Consider the following 23,827-nt stretch of genomic DNA (forward strand, 5'->3'; position numbering starts at 1 on the left):
AAAGAATTTCTCGTAAAACAAAGGCTAAATAAAAAAACAAATCAAAGACAAAATTTGGAAGATTTGGAAAAAAATCAATAAATCTAAAAGAGTTACCCAAAGGATTAACCTTTAAAATAAAGGAGGATATGGTCACCATATCTACGAGGCATGGCTCCCTGCTGTGGCGCCGCTCCTGGCCGCCGTCGACGTGGTAGGGATACGTCTCGCTAAGATGGAAGATAGACAAGCGAGATTCCTCAGTCACGTCTGACCTGCCGTGAGGTACGCATTTACTGCCGGTTAACGATTGCGCGTGACAGTGCGAGAGTAAGTAGAGTCGCCGGTGCCTAAAGTCGTTCGAGAGTCACGAGCCGAGAATGAAATTCATCCCTGGCCTGACAAAATACGACAGTGGCAGAGGTAGCGAAAGTATCGTGAGCGTTAGCAGCAGCAGTAGTAGTAGTGATCGTGGCAGTATATCGTTTTGGCGCGGCGCCGTCAGTGACAGCAAAACGATCAGGACGCATAAACGACGGGATCACCAGATATAATAAATGCTTCTTCTTTTTTCCGTTAGTTTTGTTTTCTTTACGTTTGGTTTACGCACACGGGAGAGAGAGAGATAGAGCTCTCGGATAGTTTACGCGCGAGCGCACGAAGCACGTACGCGGTTTTGCATTGCGACACGTCGCGCGCGCGAGGAGTAACAAGGAGACTAAAGTGCGTAACGTACGTTGGGGTGTACCCGGCGAGAATATTTGTACATAATCACAGAGGTCTTCGCGACTAAAGAGTGATTCGGAGTGGAGTGTGTCTCAGTGTGTACTTCGCATCGATCGTGATTAAAACCTTGGCGGATATACAAATGGATACCTTAACGATGCCTACCCCAACGATGCCTAACCCGTTCTCTTGCCATCCATCAAAGATGCACCCGTTTCATCTGCATCAGACAGACTCGAAATTTTTCCACCCGTCCTTACTTCATAGTATGACTTATAAAAATTTCTTTCATTCTGTTTTCGACGATACGAATAAACAAATCGAACAGTTGACATATAGTTTGCGGCTGTTGACTCGACGTGAACCAAGTCGACTCGACGAAGAGTACCAATCAAGAGCTCCAAGTTTGTTCCCGAAAAGTGAAGGTTCGTACGCACATAGCACTCATGACGATGCGACACCTTTAGAGTAGTACTTGAGGTCAAATTCGAACATACGTTCTATTAGCATTAATCGAACGTAATCGATCGTTTGCGCGAACTGCGGGATGCAATTTATATCGCGTTGAAATCTCTGAGTTACAAAAGCGATGTATTAAACAGGAGCACTTCGATATGACCCTTAGACTTGATTGAGCTGCTTGCGCGAGAAATTCCACAAGAAAGTGGGGCAGATTCTAAAAAGACAACTTTTTTTAATCATATATGTTTTATTACTAATTATTAACAGCGATATTAAACTCGAGCTCTTTTGATGTAATTCTTGGATGAAAACTGGACCTAAGATCTGACCTAGATCTGACCTACTAAAAAGTGGAATAGATTTTAAAAAAGACAATCTTAAATCTTTTCCTTTTTTAATCAAGTAAGTTCTATATGTTTCTTCTTCTTGTTCTTCTTCTTTTTTTTTTTCTTATTTCGATTTCGCAAAACCGGAGGATAACAAAAGCAAAGATTCTGATGAATATTTACGCGCGACTGAAACGCAGGATATAAATACGGATAATACGATTAACGTATAACTTCTATAATTAGCGACTGTACTTGCGCGCGGTTTCGCTCGTGCGGCCGGTTCATCGGACTTTCCTACCTGCCTCGAGCGCGACTCCGAGCCTCGGATTTATCGGGAATCGATGGGAATGAATATGACGCGTGGTGCGCTCACTCGTAGGAATCCGATTTGCGCGTGTTGCGCTTTTTAAAAGGATCCTTACGGAGCGTAACGAGATTGCCGGCGTCCCTGCGCCGTGCCGGCAAGACGCTCGCCGCGCGCCGCACGCGAGCGGAAACGCACGTACGGAACAAGCTCGATCCGATGCATTTACAACGCGAATTTTATTACCTACGCGAAAGAATCTTTCCTACGGCGAACATAAAACGCAACGCGAAACGTCTACCCGTATCTGTTTCTCTTCTCCTTTTTTTTTTTTTTTTTTTTTTTTTTCATTCAATCGTTGCCTACTCGAGATTTTCTCTCCTAAATAATATTTTTGTTACATCGTATTTTATGAATATACATAATTTACCTATATTATCGAGACAGCGAAATAATCGTATTCAATGTTGTACGAGATTTATTTTGATCTACTATACCCCCGATGAATTTTGAATTCGATCGTTGACGAAAATAAAGGAATATGAGTCTCATTTCTTTTCGAAGGATATTTTTGTCTTTATTTAGTTTTTCCGTCAGAAAATTATAATCTTCTGTGATAGTTTTTCCATCAAAAATTGAAGTGGATATCTTGTCTTGCCTTTGTATTTTCATTGTGTATTTATGTATTGTCAATTTATATTTTCATTATAGAGAAGTATTTATTTATATTCCAAAAATCATTTACGTTCTTCTTTTCTTCTTTAAATAAAATTTCAGGGCTAGAAATAGAATAGAGACCTGCCTTCTTTTCAAACCCGTGACGCGGCGTGAAATCCATTTGTGTCTTTGTCTATTCATATATTTACAAAGAAAAGAATATTTACGCATTCACCAAGCTTTTTTTTTTCTCTTCGAAAGTCACGAACGCGCAATTTCTTTGATCGCTTTGCCAAGAAACCTTTCAATGTATTTATTCCTTTGTAAAATATTTTCCAATTTATTTTTCAACTTTTCCTAATTTGCTCTTGTCTCTGCAATTCAACTTCGACAGGACCGCTCTGCGGCTCGGAGCGGCGTGTTCGCTTTGACGTTTGACATACCCGGCGATAAGGCCACGGGGATGACACGATGAAAAAATGCTCTTGTACTTGGCGCGTATTGTGCTTTCATCGATCATCGGCACAACGAGCGTGGCTTATCCCGCTCTAATTTAATCACCAGCCCGTGCCAACCACGCCGGCCGCGCGACTTTTCGTCGTTTCAGGTGCGGCTTTTCGTACCGGCTCACCCTTAATTAGCAACCCACGGAAAAGTTGTCGGCTTGTTACATGCTCGAGCGATAATGTTCGGCGGAAGTCGGGCGTACCCGCACCTATCTGCATCTGGACCGGTTTTCTCGTTTCTCGCGACTCGTGTAGGCAACCGGGGGGGGAGGGGGGAGTTCGATCGCGAATCGCGATCATGTCACGCGTCACGCGCGTCACGCGCGTCATACTTTTTCGAAAGTACACGCACGAAAGCCGTCTCTTATCAGATCTAGCTCGAATAACTTCTTTCACGTAGCGCGGTACCGGCGATTCGGCCACGGCGACTTTACGCCATCGGTGAAACCGCTTTTTCTAAAGGGGAGAGACCGCGACCGTGCGGCCGCGTCCTTCGGCACGCCGCGCCTGCGAACGAACGGGATAGAAACATGAAAAATTGAATTCGATATCGTACATGTGCGCGTGGGATATTAATAGATATGCCGGTACGTTGAAACATACGTATCAAATTCGGTCAATGTAACATCGATTGTTCATAATTTTTGACGAAGAAAAATGAAGCGAATAGTAAAATTTAGATTATTTACAAAATTGTTTAAAATCTATTCCAAAAAAAAATTTAGAGTATTTGAAATATTTTACGACACCCTGTATGCTGCCCTGTATACTGACCTGCCTCTATCATCCTGACCTATGTCTATGGAGCTATGATACTGTGACTTGTCTTCATATTCTGACCTATCTCATCTATTTACTGCAATCAAGAATGGATTTAATTTCGGAACATTAAACTAAAACTAGAACATTAACTAAAACGCGATTACAAAAATATACATAAATAATAAACGCGAAAAAAATATCAATTGAATCGAATGGGGGGGAATATTTATAATATTTTGTGTTGTAATGCTTCAGCCGAATGGAATTAAATTGTAGCTCTCCATTACGTAAGAAGAATGTCTTTATCTTTGCCTTATATGCCCCATCAGTACAGATATAAAGATTCAAAGATCCGAAATTAATATATATTTGATAATTAGTCATTATCTTTAGTTTAGTTATTATCTTTGCCACTTACTATTATGCTATAATTTATAGTGTCACACACGTTCGCGGTATTCACAGCTGATTTTGACTACCGACATTACTGACAGATGTGTGACAATACGGGCTTAGTAACCAAAGCATCCGGGCACCCGAATATTGTCAACACTGTTCGAGATCATATTATGCAAAATCTACCTTTATCAACATTTCGTTTTAATTATTCTTATAGGTAATAATTTTCTTACAGACTGTTATTTTTGTATTACTTCTCTAATGTGATTAATTATATATATATATATATATATATATATATATATATATATATATTACTGATATATCTCCATTTGTACCATTTATCATATAAATTTTAGTTGACCAGGCATTTTTGTTAAAAAGAATATAATATTTTACAACTATCTCGCACGGGTGATCTAATAATTAAATTGTTTTGTTTGTCACACACGTGCTTGTTTGCATACGTGATCATTCGTTGTCCGTGTGCTCGGAGCCATGAACGAAAGCGAGTTAGCTTTTTTCTTCGCCGAGTCGAAACGGTCTTTCTTTGGTCCTCAATGTTGTTATTTGGTTTGTCTCCCACACCGGTTACCTTTAAATTTTTTCTTTGTCACGTTGTCAATATTGTCGAGAAATGGTGTGAAATTAGAATATAAAGATCGCTGTAAGACGTACAATACACAAAAGCTATATAAGAACTATGTTTCTTATATTTACATTATTTTTTGAATACAATGAATCTAATGTTTTTTTTTTTTCTATTAAATTCTTTTGTGTTTCAATATTTCTCTATTTTTCTGTTATATTTTATTTAATATTTGTATTTTTCTCAATATTTTCTTTTATTGTTTTCCTATTATTACTTCTCCCTTTATCATTGTTTTAGTTCATGTTAAAAAATCAATCGAGTATAAAATTAGATATCACTGTTTTAACATTAAAGATTACATTTCACATTGCTTGAAAAATAAAACTGAGACAAATAAAAGATATCATCGCGACAATTACATAGATAGCGATCGTCAGCGAACATTTGGTACACGCACAAATACGGCAAGAGGAAAGGATATACTAATACATTAATATCAGTAAAACTAATCTTTCTGTAATCTTGATTCACGCGGATCATCCACACGCGTCATCCGTACACACAGTTCTCCATCTGCTTTAGGCGAAATTACAGTCTCGGATCCCAGCGCGCATCTCGTCGGAACAGTCAAGCGATGAATCATCGTGCAATATAATTGGCATTTCCGCATATTTTCAATCGTTGCTTCAACCATTTTTAAACACCGAATTCTCAGGAGGTTGTTGGATTAATTCCTATCTGATTCCTATTCTTTATTAAATTTTTCTTGGATTGTTGATATTATATAATTTTACATAATTTTACGTCATGACAATTAGTTGTTGCGAGAAAAATATGATACGCAGTTGCACAATATTGCATTTATATTGCATTTTTCGCTCTTTCCTTCTAACTTATGTATTTTGAATGTTGCATAATAAAGCATAGTGATATACGATGTATAGCAGATTAATATTATTTGTTTTTTTTTATCATTTATTTTAATCAACTGCAAGGAAAACATTTGATAAACTATACACATATATACACATGCGCGCATATTTATAATTTTAAGAGATCACATTACTCGAGTATGGAAAAAGAAATTTTGTAATCGATTAAATTAGATCAAAAAGAAATGTTGAATATATACATATATTAAAAAAAATAATATTGTATTATATATTTAGTAATATATTCCAAAGAAGTGTAAACAAAGCGAGATAACGCGTAAAGTAGGATACAACAATTTTCTATTCAGATAAACAGCTATTCTAGTATTATGATTACAACTATTCTAGTATTATGATTACAACATGATAATTACAACTAATCATCAATGATTTATTAATGATCAGAAACAGTTTTGCGAACAATCAATGATTTATTTTACCATTTTTTGTTTCGTATTACTTACACACAAATATAGACATATGTGTTTGTAAATTTGTATTTTTTTTTTATTTTGTTTTTACATTTCTATTGAATATGCGTAAAATAATTTAAATTTTAATCGTTATAATTAAATTCAGCTAACTAAAATGCTCAATATAGATTTTAAGATAATTCTTATTCCTTATTAAATTTTTTTTGGATTGTCGACTTTACATAATTTCACGTTATAAATTAATTGTTACGAGAAGAATAAGAATATGATATGCAATTGCACAATATTATATTTGCATTTTCGCTTTTTCCTTTCGATTAATAATATATTTTGAATGTTAATAATGATATACGATGTATAGTAGATTTATACCATTTATTTCCTTTTTTATCGATTTAATTTTAATTATTAATAAAATAATAAATGTTATTTAAATATCGTATAATTGAATATAAATATTTGATTAATATATAGATCTATTTTGTTAACACATTCTATATATATTTTTTATATTATATATTTTAAATATAATATAAAATGATTAATTTTTGTCAAATAATAGAAAAACACAAAATGATAATATTAGTATGAGGAGAAGGTTATTTATTTTTATAATTGTATGCAACATCTGCAAAAATCTTTTTTGCAGTGTTTATTTTTATTTTTGATATCATTAATTACATATTGTTTTATTAATACGTGATAATGCACTATCATTACAGTACAAAGATCTTTTTGTAAAATTATGAATTAATTTCTTATGTTTTAGAGTTTCAATTTAAAGAAAAATGTGGATTTCCAGTACCACAGCAGCAATCAATCAGCAAGCCGAAGTCGGAGGCGGGATCGGAGGCGAACTGGAATTCAAAACTGGAATTCAAAACTCCGCAGTCGAAGCTGAAACCGAAACCGAAGATAGAATCAGAGTCAAGCTTAGATTCCGATTGCAATTCAGACTCGGAGAGCGATACAAAAGCGATAGAGAAGTTGTTCGAAATTCCATTACAGAAGATCGAAGAGATTCTTTTATTAAGTGAAAAGCCACACTTCAAGCAAAAGTCAGAGTCAAAGTCAGAGGAAAAGATTAGTTTTGATTTGATCGAGTCTGATTTGGATACTACTAAGGAAGTTATAAAACGTTATGAAGAGGAGCTATCAGAATCTATTCTGAATAACGATAATAACACAGATAATTATAACTATAATAAGTCTGGCCTCTGTCTGAAAAAACGAAATAAATTTGTTCGGAATCTAAAGACGAACGGCAATCATCTTTTGACCAATGCTGCCTATAAATATGGTTCCTCTAATCGATATAATCCGTACAATCCGTTTGAAAAAACATTCAGGCGTAATTTCGTGAACCACGTATGTGACTTGGTCATATCTGCGAGCTCTGAAGTGAGTGAAAGTACTATCAAAGAGGCTGAAAGTGTTTGTGAAAATATGCGTCGTGGTGCGAGGAAACGAGGATATCAGATTGATGATTTGCTTCCGCTTTTGCCTCCAAAGAGAAAAAAAGTTGAAAACGATACAATCAGGCAATTAAATCAGAGAATCATTGAGTTTTTGAGCAAATTAGACACTAATAATTTGAACGAATTAAAAACTTATAATTTGAGCGAATTAAACACTAATAATTTGAGCGAATTAGATACTAATAATTTGAGCGAATCAAACAATGATAATTCGAGTGAATCAAACAATGATAATTTGAGCGAATCAAACAATGATAATTTGAGCGAATCAAACAATGATAATTTGAGCGAATCAAACAATGATAGTTTGAGCGAATCAAACAATGATAATTTGAGCGAACCAGAAACGAAGATGAACGAAGATGAAGATAAGAAGGAGCTGCCGACGACATCCGGGCACAATGACATACGTTATCCTTCCTCAAATGAATCATCGACATCACGCCAAGGGTTGTCAACCGAGTATCAGCGAGTTAGACGGCATTCGATAAGTCAGCGGAGAAAAGCCGAGGAAAATCGACGACAGGAGGATATCATGAGAAATCATCTCAGTGATCATTGCTACGCAGATATGACTGCACGCACAAGTATGGAACGATTAGGATTACATCCACTTACCGAGTCCGGTAAGTGCATGAAGTGCATGTTTTGGATTTTTCTCTTTGCGATTTAATGAAGAACGATTGTTGTCTCTTTTAACAAAACAGCCCAGGTTTAAAATAACTGTTTATATTTAATGTTTCAACACTGCTAAATTTGATTTAGATAATAATATGCTCTATATATATATATATATATATATATTATAATGAATAAATGTAAATTTTTATAAAGTTTGACATTATAAAAACGTGATGTCTCATATAAGCAAAAATTTATATTTGGACAGTAATAATGCGAGTCATACGAATCGTTGTTCGATAAATCTGAATGTCGTTCGCAATGCGTAATTTATGCATGTTTATAAATTACATCGACAGATTTGATTAAATTTACGTGTTTTTACGTACTCTTGTGTTTTCTCTCGCATTTCAGTCTACATCGTACTGAAACTGTTAAAATGCGCGAAAAATCGCGAAGTAAAACGAACACATGTGACAAGAACGAAATAAAGAAGTACAGTACTAAGCTCGAAACATTTGTCGATAACATAAATGTTCAATACTGGATCTATGCGGGAAATCCGTTCAATCGGCGATATGACATCCTGGGTGCACTCGGGAATTCGACTACCCGCATGAGTATGCTAATCGGAGACTCGGGTACTCGTCATCCCGCGAACGAACGAGCGAACGGACGCGACGACTGAGAAACTCGTTTTCGTGCGCGAGCGCGGAGGTCGGCAGACTAACGTTTTCGGACAGTAATTTATTACGAGAGAAATCCCGTGAGAATTTTCATACCGCCGCGGAATTAATTCGTCAGTATGTCATGGAAGAAAAGAAAAACGGGTAAAAAAATAAGAGGACAGAGAGGCGAGAGAGAGAGAGAGAGAGAGAGAGAGAGAGAGAGAGAGAGAAAGGAAAAAACAAAAAGAGAAAAGTGTTCAACGGTCGAAGGATGTGTCCGATAATGTGTCCGATGTAAGAGACGTGTGTCTCAAAGTGACACTAGATTTCGCGGACAACGCTTATGCATTTCTTTCTTATTAACACTGCAGTAGCGCGTGTACTGTCATCGTCGCTGCGACGTAACGTCGTTTTCAACGTTGCACGGACCGAACATTGCCGTGATTACGCGGATAATATGTATTATATAATTTTTCCTTTATTCAAAGTCCCCGAGTATTATGTAAATTTCCGCGGAACATTGTTTCGTATAAATGCAGTATTTATTTACTCAGACGCGCGTGAATCCTCCGAGATTTATTCTTGTCCTTCCACCGTCTTAAAATTTGTTTAACTTGTAAATGCTATGCTAACCACCGTATGGATCTCCTATGAATTTCCATGCTGAAGGCATTTGATGGTATTTCTAGGACTCGAAGGATATTTGCAGTGTATCCCCTCGAGGAGTGTTTCAGCGAAACGGTTATCGTCTCGCTAAACAATCATTAAATGCACGATGTGCATTACGTTTCCGCGCACGACGCCCGCGGTCTTTCACGGTGGTAGATCTTTTTCTCATCATCTTTTCTCATCCTTGTGTATAGTCGTCTCCAGTGTATAGGACAAAAAATATCGGGTGCTCTCTCGTACGTCTTTCACAATACCATGGATACAATACAATAAGTCTGATTTGCGCTGCATCGCCATTCCCCTGTCCTAAGTTAATATTGACGAAGGATGTTGCGAACGTGATCGTGTAAGTTACTTAATTGCCGGCCTCTCTCGGCACTGTTTCTTTCTCTCAATGGCACCAATGATCACTGATTACCATCGACGAAGGAACGAATTGATAGATCGCCGCGACCCGACCGTTGAAAATCTCCTCTCCTGTCGTATCTTCACGCGCATCGGCAAAATGTGTCGAGGTCAGGAAAAGTTATCTATCGGTTTGTACATCGTGAATTAAGATCTCGAAGACGTCAGTTTTCTGTGAAATATCACTATTGTCTTGAAACCTGAGCGGGCGAAATCCGCTTGTAATAGCAACCGCTTGTAATAGCAGAAATAACGAAGAGAAAATAGTAAAAATACGATATAATTGTGCAGAATAAATATTTTCAATCATCAGATTTTTATTCTTAATAGTAATTTTTGTAAATTTTATATAATTTCCTTTTTATGTTATTGAACTATGCACTAATTATTATTTGCTCATAAAACTTGATTTTTATATTAAATTTAAATATAATATGATGTTACTAAATTGATTATTAATTTAATATTACTAAGCATCTTCTAAATCTAAGAAATTTATTGCCAAAAATTTCATTCCAGTTAGAATAAGATTTTATTTGACGATTACAAATATAAATATCTACTTATTTCGTATCATACACAAATCAATCGAAATCTATCTATAATAATATAATTTTCTACGGTACGTAATAAAAAAATTTATTCATGTTTAGATTTTTCAATTTAAAAATATCGCATTGATGTGCATGACAAATTATTGATCGTCAACATTACCGCTAGTTGCACAATAACGTGCAAGTTGAGAATTGAAATCGTGATTATTGATTAATTGCAGCACGATAAAAAAATGTTGCTCGAAAACGCATTCAATGATTGTACGATAAATTCTCAAGACACCGGATGACATTATTATCGTTATCATACGTCATGACATTCCGACTATTTTCTGGTTGTTTATGTGCGAAGAACTTTTAGTATATTTTCCTCATAGCAGGCGCCATTTCTTCACGTGTCTCGCGATATCGTATATTAATTTTAGAATAATTTTCTACTAAAGAAGTAGACGCGAGTTACATAACACTAGTAAACCACGAGCTATGATAAATGTTTCTTTTTTTCCAAGTAGCCTCGTGCGCGCAAAGGAGGGCAATGTAATGCACGTGTCATTTGCAAAAATCAAGGTGTTCTATTTGCGGAAAAGATTTTCTACTAATCTCCAAATAGCCTTTAGACTTTTGCCAAACCGAACGATTTTACCTCGAGCGATGAAACACGCGAGATAAAAATAAATAAGTGCAGAAAAAATTACTTGTCCTTGTAAACAAACATTTTATTTTATAAAAATATAAAAATAATTTGTTGCTAAATAATTGTGATAAAAAAAAATCGTTTAAAAATCGTTAAAAAAATTAACAATTTATTCGTTATTTAGAATATTTATCTGAAGTTATTACGTCGGAAACGTTTTATTTATTTTAAGAAATATTTAATTAAAAGCTGCATCTCTAATGCGCGCGCTTATTGAACGTCGCGAACGTGACACTAACAATAAGTGCAGTTTCTCGCGTGATTACGGCTTCAACCAGGTATTTGCAATCACTCTGGGGAATCGGAACATGCCTAAACCATGCCGCGAGAGGGTATTCCGCGCGCGTAATCGCCATCAGCGCTGGAATCCAACGGCGACGTCGCTCGGCAGCAAAATAGCGCCTGTTTGCCACCTGAGAGTATGTTGCACCACATGGCGACATCGTCTACTATCGGGCGCATACGTATATACATACGTGATACATGAGAGTATTTGCGCTCACGCGACGGCATACGCGCTCGTGACCCAGACATGTACACGTGTGTGTCGGCTCGTAAGGATGATTACGTACGACGACCGCGCGCCTCTCGCTCGCCGCTCGGTGCTTCACCGATTAGAAACGATCGTCCTCCGTCTCTCGCGCAAGCATGCAACAAAGCCGCCTTGGCGGTTTTGGCGGGAATACAAGACAAGGGTCAAAACGCCAAGCGAATACGCTCAACGCGCTCGGCCTTTGATCGATCGACGTAGTCTGTTGTTTTTTAGCTCTTCAGCGCTTTTAGCTCTTCTATTACTTTTTTTCTTTCTTTATCTCTTCTTTCCCCCTCTTTCTTTTCTCCTGTCTTTAAACGTCGCGAGTGTAAAGAGGAAAATTCTTGCATCTGTGTGCACGTAAAGCGCGAGATCTGAGCCGTCACTGGTGGTCGGATTAATTTAATTCGTTTTTTATTTAATTTGCTGATTCCCTTAGCGATAAACCCACCTGTCGCCTAAACATATCTTGCCGAAGACGCACGGTTTAAGATCGTCTGATGCGACGGATCTGAATGAGTAGTAACGCCTAACGTCGGATGTCGCAATATCGCAATCCCAAACATTGTCACGAATGACTTAAGTAGCTGTCATTGTGAAGATCTTGAGAAGTATGAAGCACCAATAGGCGTTTCACAAATGGCAAGATAGTGGGAGTTCGAATCGCGGGTTTCTTCAAAGTGCCGCATTCTCTCTCTCTCTCTCTCTCTCTCTCTCTCTCTCTCTCTCTCTCTCTCTCTCTCTCTCTCTCTCTCTCTGCCTTCGGCTCGTTAAGGGACTCACGATTGTGGATCCCAATGGACCTGATCAAAACCATGACCATGACGTTGGCGGCATGTGACCGGATACGTCGCAGATCCGACCTTGACGTTACCCGATCGTAATTGATAATTGGCCGATTCACTGATGCGCAAGTCGCCGGTCTGGATCGCGGTCAGCCGGGTCGATGAAACGCACAGGTGATTGGTCGCGATCGGGCAGGAAATTACAAACCGCTTCCCAATATTTTTCTCCGCCGTTAACTTTGCGTCCCATATTCGCGTTCCGCCTTTAGTGCTTAAATACGACCGTCCGAGCCTGATTCCTCCTCTTTTTTTTCCCTTTTATCAGTCCCGTGATGAAATTCACGTTTGCCGTTATCGCGGGCCAAGAATCATGGCCGCACTTAGCGAGAGATGTACATCGCGCGAATACTTGTGCCGCTCGCGTACCGATTTACAAACACGTAATTGCATTCGTAAATTACTCGGTGCTTGATGCACGTGCTTCATCGTGAGGCTCATTTTTTTATTTTGCGCGCGTAATCATCGTCACATATTCCACGAACTATGCCACGAGATGACTTTTGCGCGAGGAATGGTTTGATTTATTCCTTCGATCGATCAATTACTTGGTGCGAAAGATCATTCGGTTTTCGAGATATGCCGCGCACATAATTGACTCTCAATTTTTACGTAATCCGCGATTACCATTAACTGACCTTGTCTCTCTTTTTTGGAGGGGGGGGGGAGAAGATCGTAGGCACCGCCATTTTTTTCATATCTTCGCAGACCTCTGCACCGGTGGCCTCCTTGTCTCCCATTCATCCGGGAGAGGGTCACATTGATTACTTTTTTTCTCGCTGTAGGTTACTCTCTTACGGAGAAGATACGAAGCGTCCGACATCCGGCGCAGATAAACTGAACCCGTATGGTTTCGTTTTTTTTTTTCCCTTTTATTTGCTTCTTTTTATACTGACGATCTCGGAATGGTCTTCATGATCGCATCACGTGTTTGAGCGTTCTCTCCATTGTATCAAATAAGGCTTAACGAATTCATTATCTGAAATCCAAGATAATTAATACAAGATAATTAATACATTTCTCAAGATACATTGAAAATTTAATAAACATTTTTGCAACTACAACGTATATGAAATAATCAATTTAGAAAGACGGATTTTTAAGTAATATATGTGTATCGATGAAATTTAATCATCTCGTCTAATTATATTGCACTTTTTTTACTTAGAAAATTTGTGAAATAAATTATTATTCATTATATAAATGTCGAACTGGATTTAAATTTGTTATATAATTTTATTCTTTTATTCTTATTCTTTTATTATTTCAATCTGTTTAAAATGAAATCGAATAATAAAATATTTTGTCATTTTAATTGATATTTATTCGATATATATATATATATATATATATATATATATATATATATATATATATTTGTCAATCATGAGTCGGCACGTCTTTCGATATAAGGCCGCTCCGCGAACGACGCGTTTCTTCGCGCCGGGCGCTTCTTTGAGCGCGATGTTCCTTTCGCACAACCGAGAGGATCGATAGAGCATGCGCGTCCGCATCGCGCGGGAACTCGAAGGTCGCACGGCACCGAGTGACGTCAACCAATAGTCGGCAAGCCGGCCGGTCTGCCGGTTTGCTGGCCCGCTCGGTCGATCGCCGCTTGCGGTCAGGCGTGGGACCCCGCCGTGGTGGTTTAAATAGTCGCCGGAATGCGGTTAAGCCTTTTTGCCATTCGCGCCGCAATCGTGCACCGTGTGACGGGAGGGATATTCAGCGGCGTATCATGCAGGCACGTAGCCCCCGCGGCGCATCTGTCTTTTGCCTAATTTGAATAATGAATATCTCAATAAATGAATTAAATCATATTATTATAATTATTTTTGATAAAAAAATATTATTGTTTGAGAAAATAATGAGATAATAATGTTGCAACGAAAGAAATTAAGATGCTATTTTCGTCGATGCAATGAAAATTTATATTTAAAGGCGCGACGTTTAGATCCTAGAAATTGTCGTAGAAATGCTTATTGGAATTTAGTTTATTTGTATCTCGTGGATGTTTCAACTGTGTTTCCTTGAAGAAACATCGGTGAGCATTTGTACGCTCTAACATTACAAAGTTGGAAATACTCCAAGCAGACGGGAGTCGAACGGTGAACTAAAAATTGACGTTCGGATTTTCCTCGGAAAAGCGGATCCGCCTTGTCACATGATTCATTGTACCGACGTAACGGGGATGATTCATCGCTGAGAACTGAATATTGGCATACGTCAAAGAAACATGTCCGTTTCAGTTTCAATCGGTCAATTGTCCATAATAGTTTCTCGCGTGGAGATGACGATGTCATGCGTGACGTTCTTCTGCACTCCTTATGACACGATGACCATTTTTCATATTTTTTCACTAAATATTTGTCGGATAGATTTAACTATGACTATGAATTTGCATCGTTGAGCGGTGTCATTGTTAAATATTCATCCGATGCTGCAATAAATCAACATGCTTGAGTGTAAATATTTTAAAACACAGTAATTTAGTTTTCCGCATGAATAATTTTTCTATGAATTTTCCTCTTGCGCAAATCGAAGTTGCGAGTACACGCATGTCGGTTCGTGGCGCCAAGCGCTTAGCGCCGCTAATTACGTGATGCCTTGCGAATGCGAGGATATATGTAATTAGTAACGACATCGATCTGCGATAGAGTAGACCGTAGTCTAGGGAGCCAGGAAATTCCCAATTGGAAGGACGATCGTGAAATTCCACGAACTCGAGCCGACCACTCGATCTCGCGTCTTGCAAGATTAATCACCAGGTGAGGACCGGGATGGCTGAGCGGCCGGCAAAAAACGAGTGCATTTTGCTCGCCGTATCGAGATCGCATCTCGGAATCTCGTGATTAACGTCGGCGGATCGGTTTTCAGCAGCAAGCCGGACTTTTCGCCGCTTCTAAATGCGTAACTATTTAGGAAGTTGCTTTTGGAGGCTAAATATCACGATCGATTTAAAAATTATATTATTTAAAAATTTCACTTTTATAAAAGCCGATCAAGAGATGAAGATATAAAAAAATATAAATTTTGAAATAAACATAAATATGTTATAAATATATTATATATATATATTAGTTCACTCACACGTTTAAGATGTCGGAATATCAGATTTTAATATAACTATTTTATTAACAAAAACAATGAAAACAAAATTTTATACGTACATCGAGTTATTAATATTCAGTAATTATTTTATTAACGAATTTATAAAGAACTTAAGATCCGCTTTCAATTAACTTGCGTGCGTTGGCGGCAATTTCTCTCTCTCTCTCTCTCTCACGCCTTGATCAGCTTCGCCCGCGTTCAATTTGCACGATCTGGCGTCGTCGCCGGACGCATTTCAAGGAAGACGCCGGTTCATCTTACGACTGAAGCTACCTTTCGTGGTATTCGCACGCAACCCCGCCCAGGCTCTTTTACCATCGGTGGTATAGGCCGCACTGCGGGTTCCGTTCCTCATGCAAATTCCTCGGTTGAAGCTTCCAGGAAAGCCGCGCGTTGGAACGCCACTACTTGCGCGCGTCGCATCGGAATCAGGAGTCACGCGTTTCGCAAATACAAGCGACACGACGGTCACGTGCGTGCTGCTATGTGCGTCTGAAAGTCAATTTCAATTTCGGGGAAACAGGTGAAACGCCACGGCTTTTCCGACCGGAGTCAGAAACGTTCCGCGCATGGCGACAAAATTCTTTTATCCGCATCTTTTAATTCCACGACCGACCTACTTTATGTCCTTCTCTCGTTTCCACCGCTTTGTATTTCTCATAGAAATAATGATAAATGTCATTGATCAGCATTTTGATAACCCGTGACATTCTTGATATTATCTTTATTCCAAATACAGCATTTAGAATTTATATATTCTGACATTCTTTTGTCATGAAAAATGACAGAGCTCGTAAAGTCTCCGATTGAGAGATAAAAATTAGAAGTTAATAGGCAGAATAATTACATAGCTTAATACTAAATTTATTCTGACTAACGTTGCGAAAGTCATCGCACGAAAGTGAGGAAAATGTCAAGCAGTCCATTATTAAAATACATATATAATACGGGCGGTTGACGTGGGTTGTATTCTAATATCATTGAAATGTAGTTTCACCGTGAATGTAATGCGCCTTCTGGTTATTGCAAAACAATTTTCCTCCGCAATATCGGTTCTGCATGCAGACGGGTTTGGCATCTCGCTGAGGTATTAGTTAACGTTCTACGAACGTAATCGGAAATTTAGAAATTAACTGCTCTCTTTTTCTCGCTTTCTAACTTTTCGCACTGTTATTAACACATATTCTTTCAAATTTCAAAGATTTTATAATACTTATACCATCACTTCTTTTACTACTTCTTCTATTAACAATCTGCTGAGTTTTAAAAGGCAATACTTTTTTTTGCACCTTATTGTATTTTTGTAATTTTTTATTAAATAAGTGATTTCCGAAAGTTTAAAAGGTGCTACTATTTATTTTTACTTTCTTTCTCACAATAAAGCGCATCACTTTTTCACTTTCACCATCTTCCTCTTTCTTCTTTCTTTCACTTCTTCCTCCCACTAGCTATAATTGTGCCTTTCCCTTAGAAGAGCAAGTGGGTGCCTATTTTTGTGCAGGGACTGTACGTAAAAGCGCATCTCCGTAAGATGACGCAATTCATTCATTCATTAACTGCGACCGCGTGGGAGAGAAACTTCAGATAAGTGCCGTAGCAAGAGCGCCGACTAAAGTCGCTTTTAGGACTTTCTAATGGGAGTGTAGTTTCTTTCGGAATAATAAAACGGTACATTTGGATTCTTCGTTTAAAGGTCAACGGTGGATGTAATTTTAGACAAAAAAGTGCTTTAACGAAAAACTCGATGTCGAATTGCAAAACTGATTTTTTTGAATTGAAAACCGTCGCCAATTTTTGTATGACCTTAGGTAATTGAAAGAAGCGTTAAACTTCATCGTTACATGTGAAAATATCATGTCTGGGCCTGTGTAAGCTAAGTTTAGAATTGCGATACGAGCTAATATCTGTTTTACATTGCTTAAAGTAATACCCCTACGCACGGGCATCATTATAATTTTAAATCTGACGCGTAAATTATTTAAATGCTATTCCAAAGGCTTAGATAACACTGTAATTATCATTTTTGGTTGAACAGATTTATCGGTTATTCCCGCATAGGCGCGACGCATTCGGTTTCGCATAACCGTTTCCGATATCGTACAAATGAAAGAGAGAGAGAGAGAGAGAGAGAGAGAGAGAGAGAGAGAGAGAGAGAGAGAGAGAGAGAATTGTCTGATTGATTAACCAGGATGCCTTGATTCTTGCACCGGCAATTAAGAGACTAAAACGAATATGTCCGAAATGTCAGATCGACAAAATCCGATTTGAGAATGCTGATCCAGTGTCGTTAATAACTTGACTATATTTCTTATATATTAATTAGTCGATCTTTTATCTCTCCATTTCTTTTCATCTTAATGATTATTTTGAGAAAACAATAATGAATGAAAAGAAAAAATATTTATTACATAAATATGATTTGACTTAATTTTAATTTTAATTAAAGTAATAAATTTAATGATTTAATTAACAAAAATTGCATTTATTCTTATTAAGAAGTTACTATTAAGATTATTTTAGTAATTTGAATTAAGTCTTTATTTTCTAAATTGCAAAAAAATATTAATTATATAAAAATAATAATTAAATTATACGTAATTTTAAATTGTACTATATTTTTTATTTAAAATATTGAATAGATGAATTTGTTGACAACCTCAGCTTACTATACACATTGATTATTAATTATGCAACTCATTAAATGGCTACGCTTTTACGCTTGCAATTGCTTTGTCCCTCATTGAGAGCTCTTTCTCTCCTTTCGATCGGCTCACCGTCGTCTTCTCATTCTTATTGCATTTCTCGTCCAAGATGGTATGTCAATCGCCTATTCTCGAAACGATAGTGCGGTGGAAAGGTATGGAGAAGGGAAGCCGAGAGAGAAGAGAAGGAAAGAAGGAGAGAGAGAGAGAGAGAGAGAGAGAGAGAAGAAAGAGAAATGATGAAATGACAGCGAATAGATTGATATTTTCCGAGTAATTCGCGCGGTAAGACTTCCATCTCTTTCTAATACCATCTGAATGCGTTAGCATAATAAAAATCTTAAGAGATTACTTAATCTTAACGACTTAATTTTTATCCGGATTAATTTAATTACTTAATTTTTATATTATATTATTACAAATTCTATAAAATTTTGCACAGTGTTTCTCGTCATTTCTTGTTATTTATTTTACAAAATTTAACGATGGTATTTACGATTAGAAAACTACAGAATCGCATTCTAATTCGCGTTTCAATGATCCGATGTGATACTCGTGATGCCTACTTTCGCGCGTGGAAGGCATAGATGACTCATTCGACCGCACTTTCTCGCGAGCGAACGGAATCGTCATGATGCTGTTTGTTAAATGCATCGTTGATCTGCGGCCGACTATTAGCGCGTGGGAGTGCTCTGATTGCATCTGGTCACCGTAACGGATGTCATCACTACCCCCTTCCTTTCCCCCTTCCAGACACGGACCCCGGACACGGACTCCAGACACGGATCTTGTATCTGCCGTAAAGATATTTATCCCCTCCTTCGTACAAGGTCTTCGCGATTGTATTTGTATGCGAGCTAACGAAACGACAAGATCGCGTAATTGGAATGCTCACCGGGGCCGGAACGCGGCGTGTGACTTCTTTTTTAAACATGCTCTTTTGCTCTCGAGCCGACCACTCGATTCGCCAATAATGCGCGGCACGACGTGGGTGCGTTTACGCGGCACCGCATTTGTTTTATTCTCCACGAGACGTTTTCCTTGTGTGTACTCTTCTTATTATTTCGGCATCGCCGAATCCCGGTGAATTCCAATGCTCGAATCCCTTCGCGCGACGATATTCACTTTCGTAACTGGATTGGATGGCTTGTTGGTTACAAGACATCACGAGGCTCCGGCATGAAGAGATTTATGGCTTCGCCTTATATACGATTCACCAGGAAGAGAAACGTGCCGTCACGTTCGCATATGTGGCATGAGAAAAAGAATCGTCATTCGAGGCTACTTTAAAGTGCAAACAACGTGCCTTACTTGAATTCCAAGATAATCATAGATTTTGCGGAAAACTTGGTGAATATCGCCTTCGCTGCAAAGTTAATGTAAAGCTGGAGAATTTTAATCTGGATGGTGGAATTTCATGATTTCTTTTAATCAAGAAAGTCATCTTTATCTCTGCTCAATCGAATTTTAAATAATTTTTGTTATTTTGTTAATTTTATGATATTACGATTCTTAAACTGCAATATATTAAGATTTCCGTAAGGAAATCGCGTAGAAGATAAGAAATATTAATTCACAAAACCCAGAAGCGTAGGGAATTTGACGACACGATGAAAACGGCAATTCTATGAGCGAAATAGGGAATGAGAGATCATTTGGGTCAACAGAAGTGGATCATCGCTGGACGAAGATCTTTTTCTAGACCTCGCCTAGATCTCGAAGTGTTGTATGAGACGCCGGAGAAAGTGATAATCCGATGAATGATGGCGGTCCGCTTTACGTATACGTCAAAGCTGTTCGAAGGGAAGTTCGTGCAGGTCACGGAGTTTATCTTTCATTATCGGTTGACGGTTATCGGTCGTCGTATTAGGTCTTATACAGTTATCGCACGAAACACGAAACTCAGGCGTCGCGTTTGAGAGTTCTATTAATCGAACATCATGCCATACTCAACTTTTAATTGATACGATTAGATTAGTTTCTTCTCTTATCGAAGCACTCACACTCTATTCTTGTTTGATTTCTTTTTTTTTTCTATTCTTCTTAGCTGATCTTCAATTCATAAAAATGTTTCATTAGATTAACGAGTTAGTCTTATCATAATTAAGAAAATGATGTACGCGTTCCCTTGAACTAGTTTTATTGTATGCACTAGTTATCTGCATGCCTAATGATTTTTGTGAGTCTAATAAATAATTTTTCATGCCGAGACCGATAACTTCTGCTTGTATACGCAACAGACGATACTTAAAATAATTTGTGAAAAAATTTTAACGGAATGTAAATAAATTTTTTTTTCCTCATTAAAGAACTTTCTCCTTTTAATTAATCATAATGGGATTTTCGTTATCGATTGCATTAATCGCTCTGAAGTGAAGTAATTTCTACGAAAATATTTCGACAATTATCTCGTCGATAGGCAGGCAACGTTCTGAAAATTATCCCGCCGCGTATTTCGCGCGCCGCTCTTGGGGTTGTCAGCATCCCGAGTCGAGGGGAGCATTACCTGGAAAACCGAAGTGCGGGAGTACTCTCTCTCATCCCGGATCCACGCCCAAACATCCCCTAAGCTATTCCGCGCGTCGCGTTCGATACGGCGCGGAGATCCCCCCCTCCGCGTCGCACCTCTCGCATCCTCCCGGCCTCCATTCCGCCTCTGTCTCTTCTTCACTCCGTTACTCCGAGCCTCTTCTATCGACGTCGCGTCGCCTATCTCAATGAGAGAGAGAGAGAGAGAGAGAGAGAGGAGAGGCGATCGATTCGCGTCGACGTACTACTATGGCCTGCTTACGCGGAGAGCACTGACCCCCAAGGTCGTTCTTACGCGGCTGCACGTGCTGCCGCGAATTGACGTTGCCCCTCTCCGTCGTCGGTCCTCCCCCCCCCCTTTCTCGGCCTCGCGAGTACTTGATCCGACGTGTCCCCCTTTTCCCTCCTCTTCCCGCAATCGAGACGCGCGCTGCGCCGACACGTTTGCATCGCAACGACGGTGGCGACGGACCGCCGACCACTATTGCGGCCTCCTCACGACGGCGCGTGAGGCCGCACATTCATGAGATACTGATATTTGTTAAACACTAGACGAGTAGGGGAAAGGAAGACAGAGAGAAAGAGAGAGAGAGAGAGAGAGAGAGAGAGAGAGAGAGAGAGAGAGGGACAACGGGATCTGATAGCGAGCGGGGACGTGGAGAAACTTTTAGCGGAGTCAGGTGAACCTCTCGAGCGGGCTGCATCTCGTAATGCCGTGCTGCGTTTTCCTTGATGGAACGACGCTAATTTTTTATGTAACGTTACAACCGCGTGCACGTTGCTCCGCGCAGACGAAGGCCGAGACGAAGAACACGCAGTCGATAAATGAAAATGATTCCACATCCTTCGCAATTTGCGAAACGAATTATCGTCATGATACAGTGGAGGCATGGTAATTAGATATCATATCATTAGGTGATCTTTGCCTCGTAGATTGCCGGAAGGAATCGGCTTCGTGGCGAACTAAGGCGTTCGCTTCTGCCGCTAGTTATCTATCACATTTCCTCGCGAGATCCTCAATTAGTACTTTAACGTTTTATTGCGGGGAGGAGTCGGTCGGCCGATTATCAGTTAATGAATTAGTCGTTATGTGCAACGTAACCGGCGTTAGATCGTTATTTCATCATGCGGACTGCGTTCATTTCGTAATCGCGATATCCTTGCCGTGTGTGCGTGCGTCACGACGCTCACGTCGGCACGACGGTACGCCTTTAAATGTCTCGGCACGGATGCCAATGCCGTAATTCTGCTGCGCCTAGAGTCGTCGCGCGATTATCAGCATATATTCTAACGCTCAATTGCAAACGCGACGTCGGCTACTTCCGCGTTCCTGCCGCACACGCGACTCACGCTACACGCTGCTCGAGTTTTGCTCTCCTCATGTGCTTGCAACACGTCACGCACATCACTGTGCTAATTAAATATGACCGCAGACATCGCGGAACATCGTCGAAAAATTCGAGGCACTCCCTCGGCCGAGATTTGCCGATATTTGCATAATGATGTCAATGGTTATAAAGAGAAAGAGAGGAGTTTCTTCTACTTGACTTTAATAAACAAACTTGAGAGAGATAAATTGCGTTATATAATGTGTATAAAAAAAAAAGAAGAAGTACTGAACGATCTCTTATATAAGCAATTCTCAAAAGAAAAAAAAAAAAAGTCAAAATTATTTTTAATATTATGATAGCGATTACTTCCTTCAACTGTTATCGAAACATTTATCTCTTGAGTGATCTTCTTGAGGGATACACCAAGTGATTATCAAATGCTTATTCGAAGTCCGGTTACGGGGAGGAATTGGATCGCGAATGTCGTAGCGCCGGGACAGAGGCGCGTGCGAGTAAATCAAAGCCTAGTGATTTAGTCGCTATTTTTAGGCGTTTCGCGCCTTTTCCACCGCGAGCGACGAGCGTCCTGGCGTCGCGCCAGATTCGGCGAGATTCATATGTCTGAATGCATCAGGCACGTGGAAGGCAGCGCCTTGACGCGAGGCTGCCTTCGTGCACGTGCATAGGTGCGCGTGCGAGCTTGACAGGCGTCTCGCCTTTTCTTCCTCGTGCCTCGAGTGTCTCCTTCCGCTTGTCCTCGTTTATGAGCTCGGGCTGAAATGTTACGGCACCTATGGAGCGGTGCCAAAAAGGGCATGCACGCTGGAAGATGGAAACTCTAAATGAACAGTGCTAATTAAATTCTTTTCTGAATGACACAGTTTTAACGCGCGGATTCCTGCGATACCTGCGGTACTCGCGAGAGTGCAATCGTCCGTGACCCGGATGGCTTCGACAAGCAATAAAAAACGAATTCTTAAATTAAAAAGAAATAATAAAAAAGCCAATTTAATATGACACTTTAGTGAACACTTTAATATATTATTTAAAGTAATAAGTATATTCTGAAAGCTGCCAAAGTTGTCTGTCGAATTCCCGTTATTACACCACATAAATGCGAAAGACATATGAGACTGCGGGACGTCCTTGCGTGCGTACGACAATCTTGTGGCCACGAAGGACATAAGATTGTGGCATAAAATTACAGATAAGACTTGGCAAGGAAGGGCTTCTCGATGAGTTCATTAGCCGAAAAAATTATGAAGCACTCGTCGCCGACATTTTTTCTCGTAAGTTTTTGACTGGGAAAGAAGAAAAAAATTGCTACGATGTTCGCGAAATTTATCAAATTTCGGATTTTAGGAACTAAAGGAACGGATTAATTTTCGACGCGCGACAATCGCGACGCGAGAAGCATACAGAAACATTGAGTAAATAATAAATTAATAACGGCCTATTGCGCTTTATTACGTATGAATCATCTCGAATGCCAAACGAGAGAATTGACTCAATAAAGATAAGATAAAGTGGTCGGCAAATACGAAATGATCGCGCATTTCGATGGAATTATACTACAACAATTCAGAGACGCGAACGGGTTAGGGGGGAG

At 39.0% G+C, this 23,827-nt stretch overlaps 1 protein-coding gene across 2 annotated transcripts in view; it reads left to right on the forward strand.

Moving 5' to 3' along the window:
• The first annotated feature begins 219 nt into the window (after nt 1–219).
• The window catches only part of Myc (bHLH transcription factor Myc), a 32,555-nt gene continuing 8,947 nt past the window's right edge, over nt 220–23,827 (forward strand). The window contains exons 1-2 of one of the 2 annotated variants that reach the window (XM_011644696.3): nt 220–1,130; nt 6,852–8,186. In XM_011644696.3, coding sequence (XP_011642998.2) covers nt 848–1,130; nt 6,852–8,186 — 1,618 coding nt within the window. In that variant the 5' untranslated portion in view covers nt 220–847. The remainder of the gene's footprint in view (nt 1,131–6,851; nt 8,187–23,827) is intronic. The other variant, XM_011644697.3, reaches the window with a different exon arrangement.

This window comes from Pogonomyrmex barbatus, unplaced genomic scaffold (genome assembly GCF_055798465.1).
Source record: "Pogonomyrmex barbatus isolate J1 unplaced genomic scaffold, ASM5579846v1 scaffold12, whole genome shotgun sequence".
In the NCBI taxonomy this organism is placed as follows: Eukaryota; Metazoa; Arthropoda; class Insecta; order Hymenoptera; family Formicidae; genus Pogonomyrmex; species Pogonomyrmex barbatus.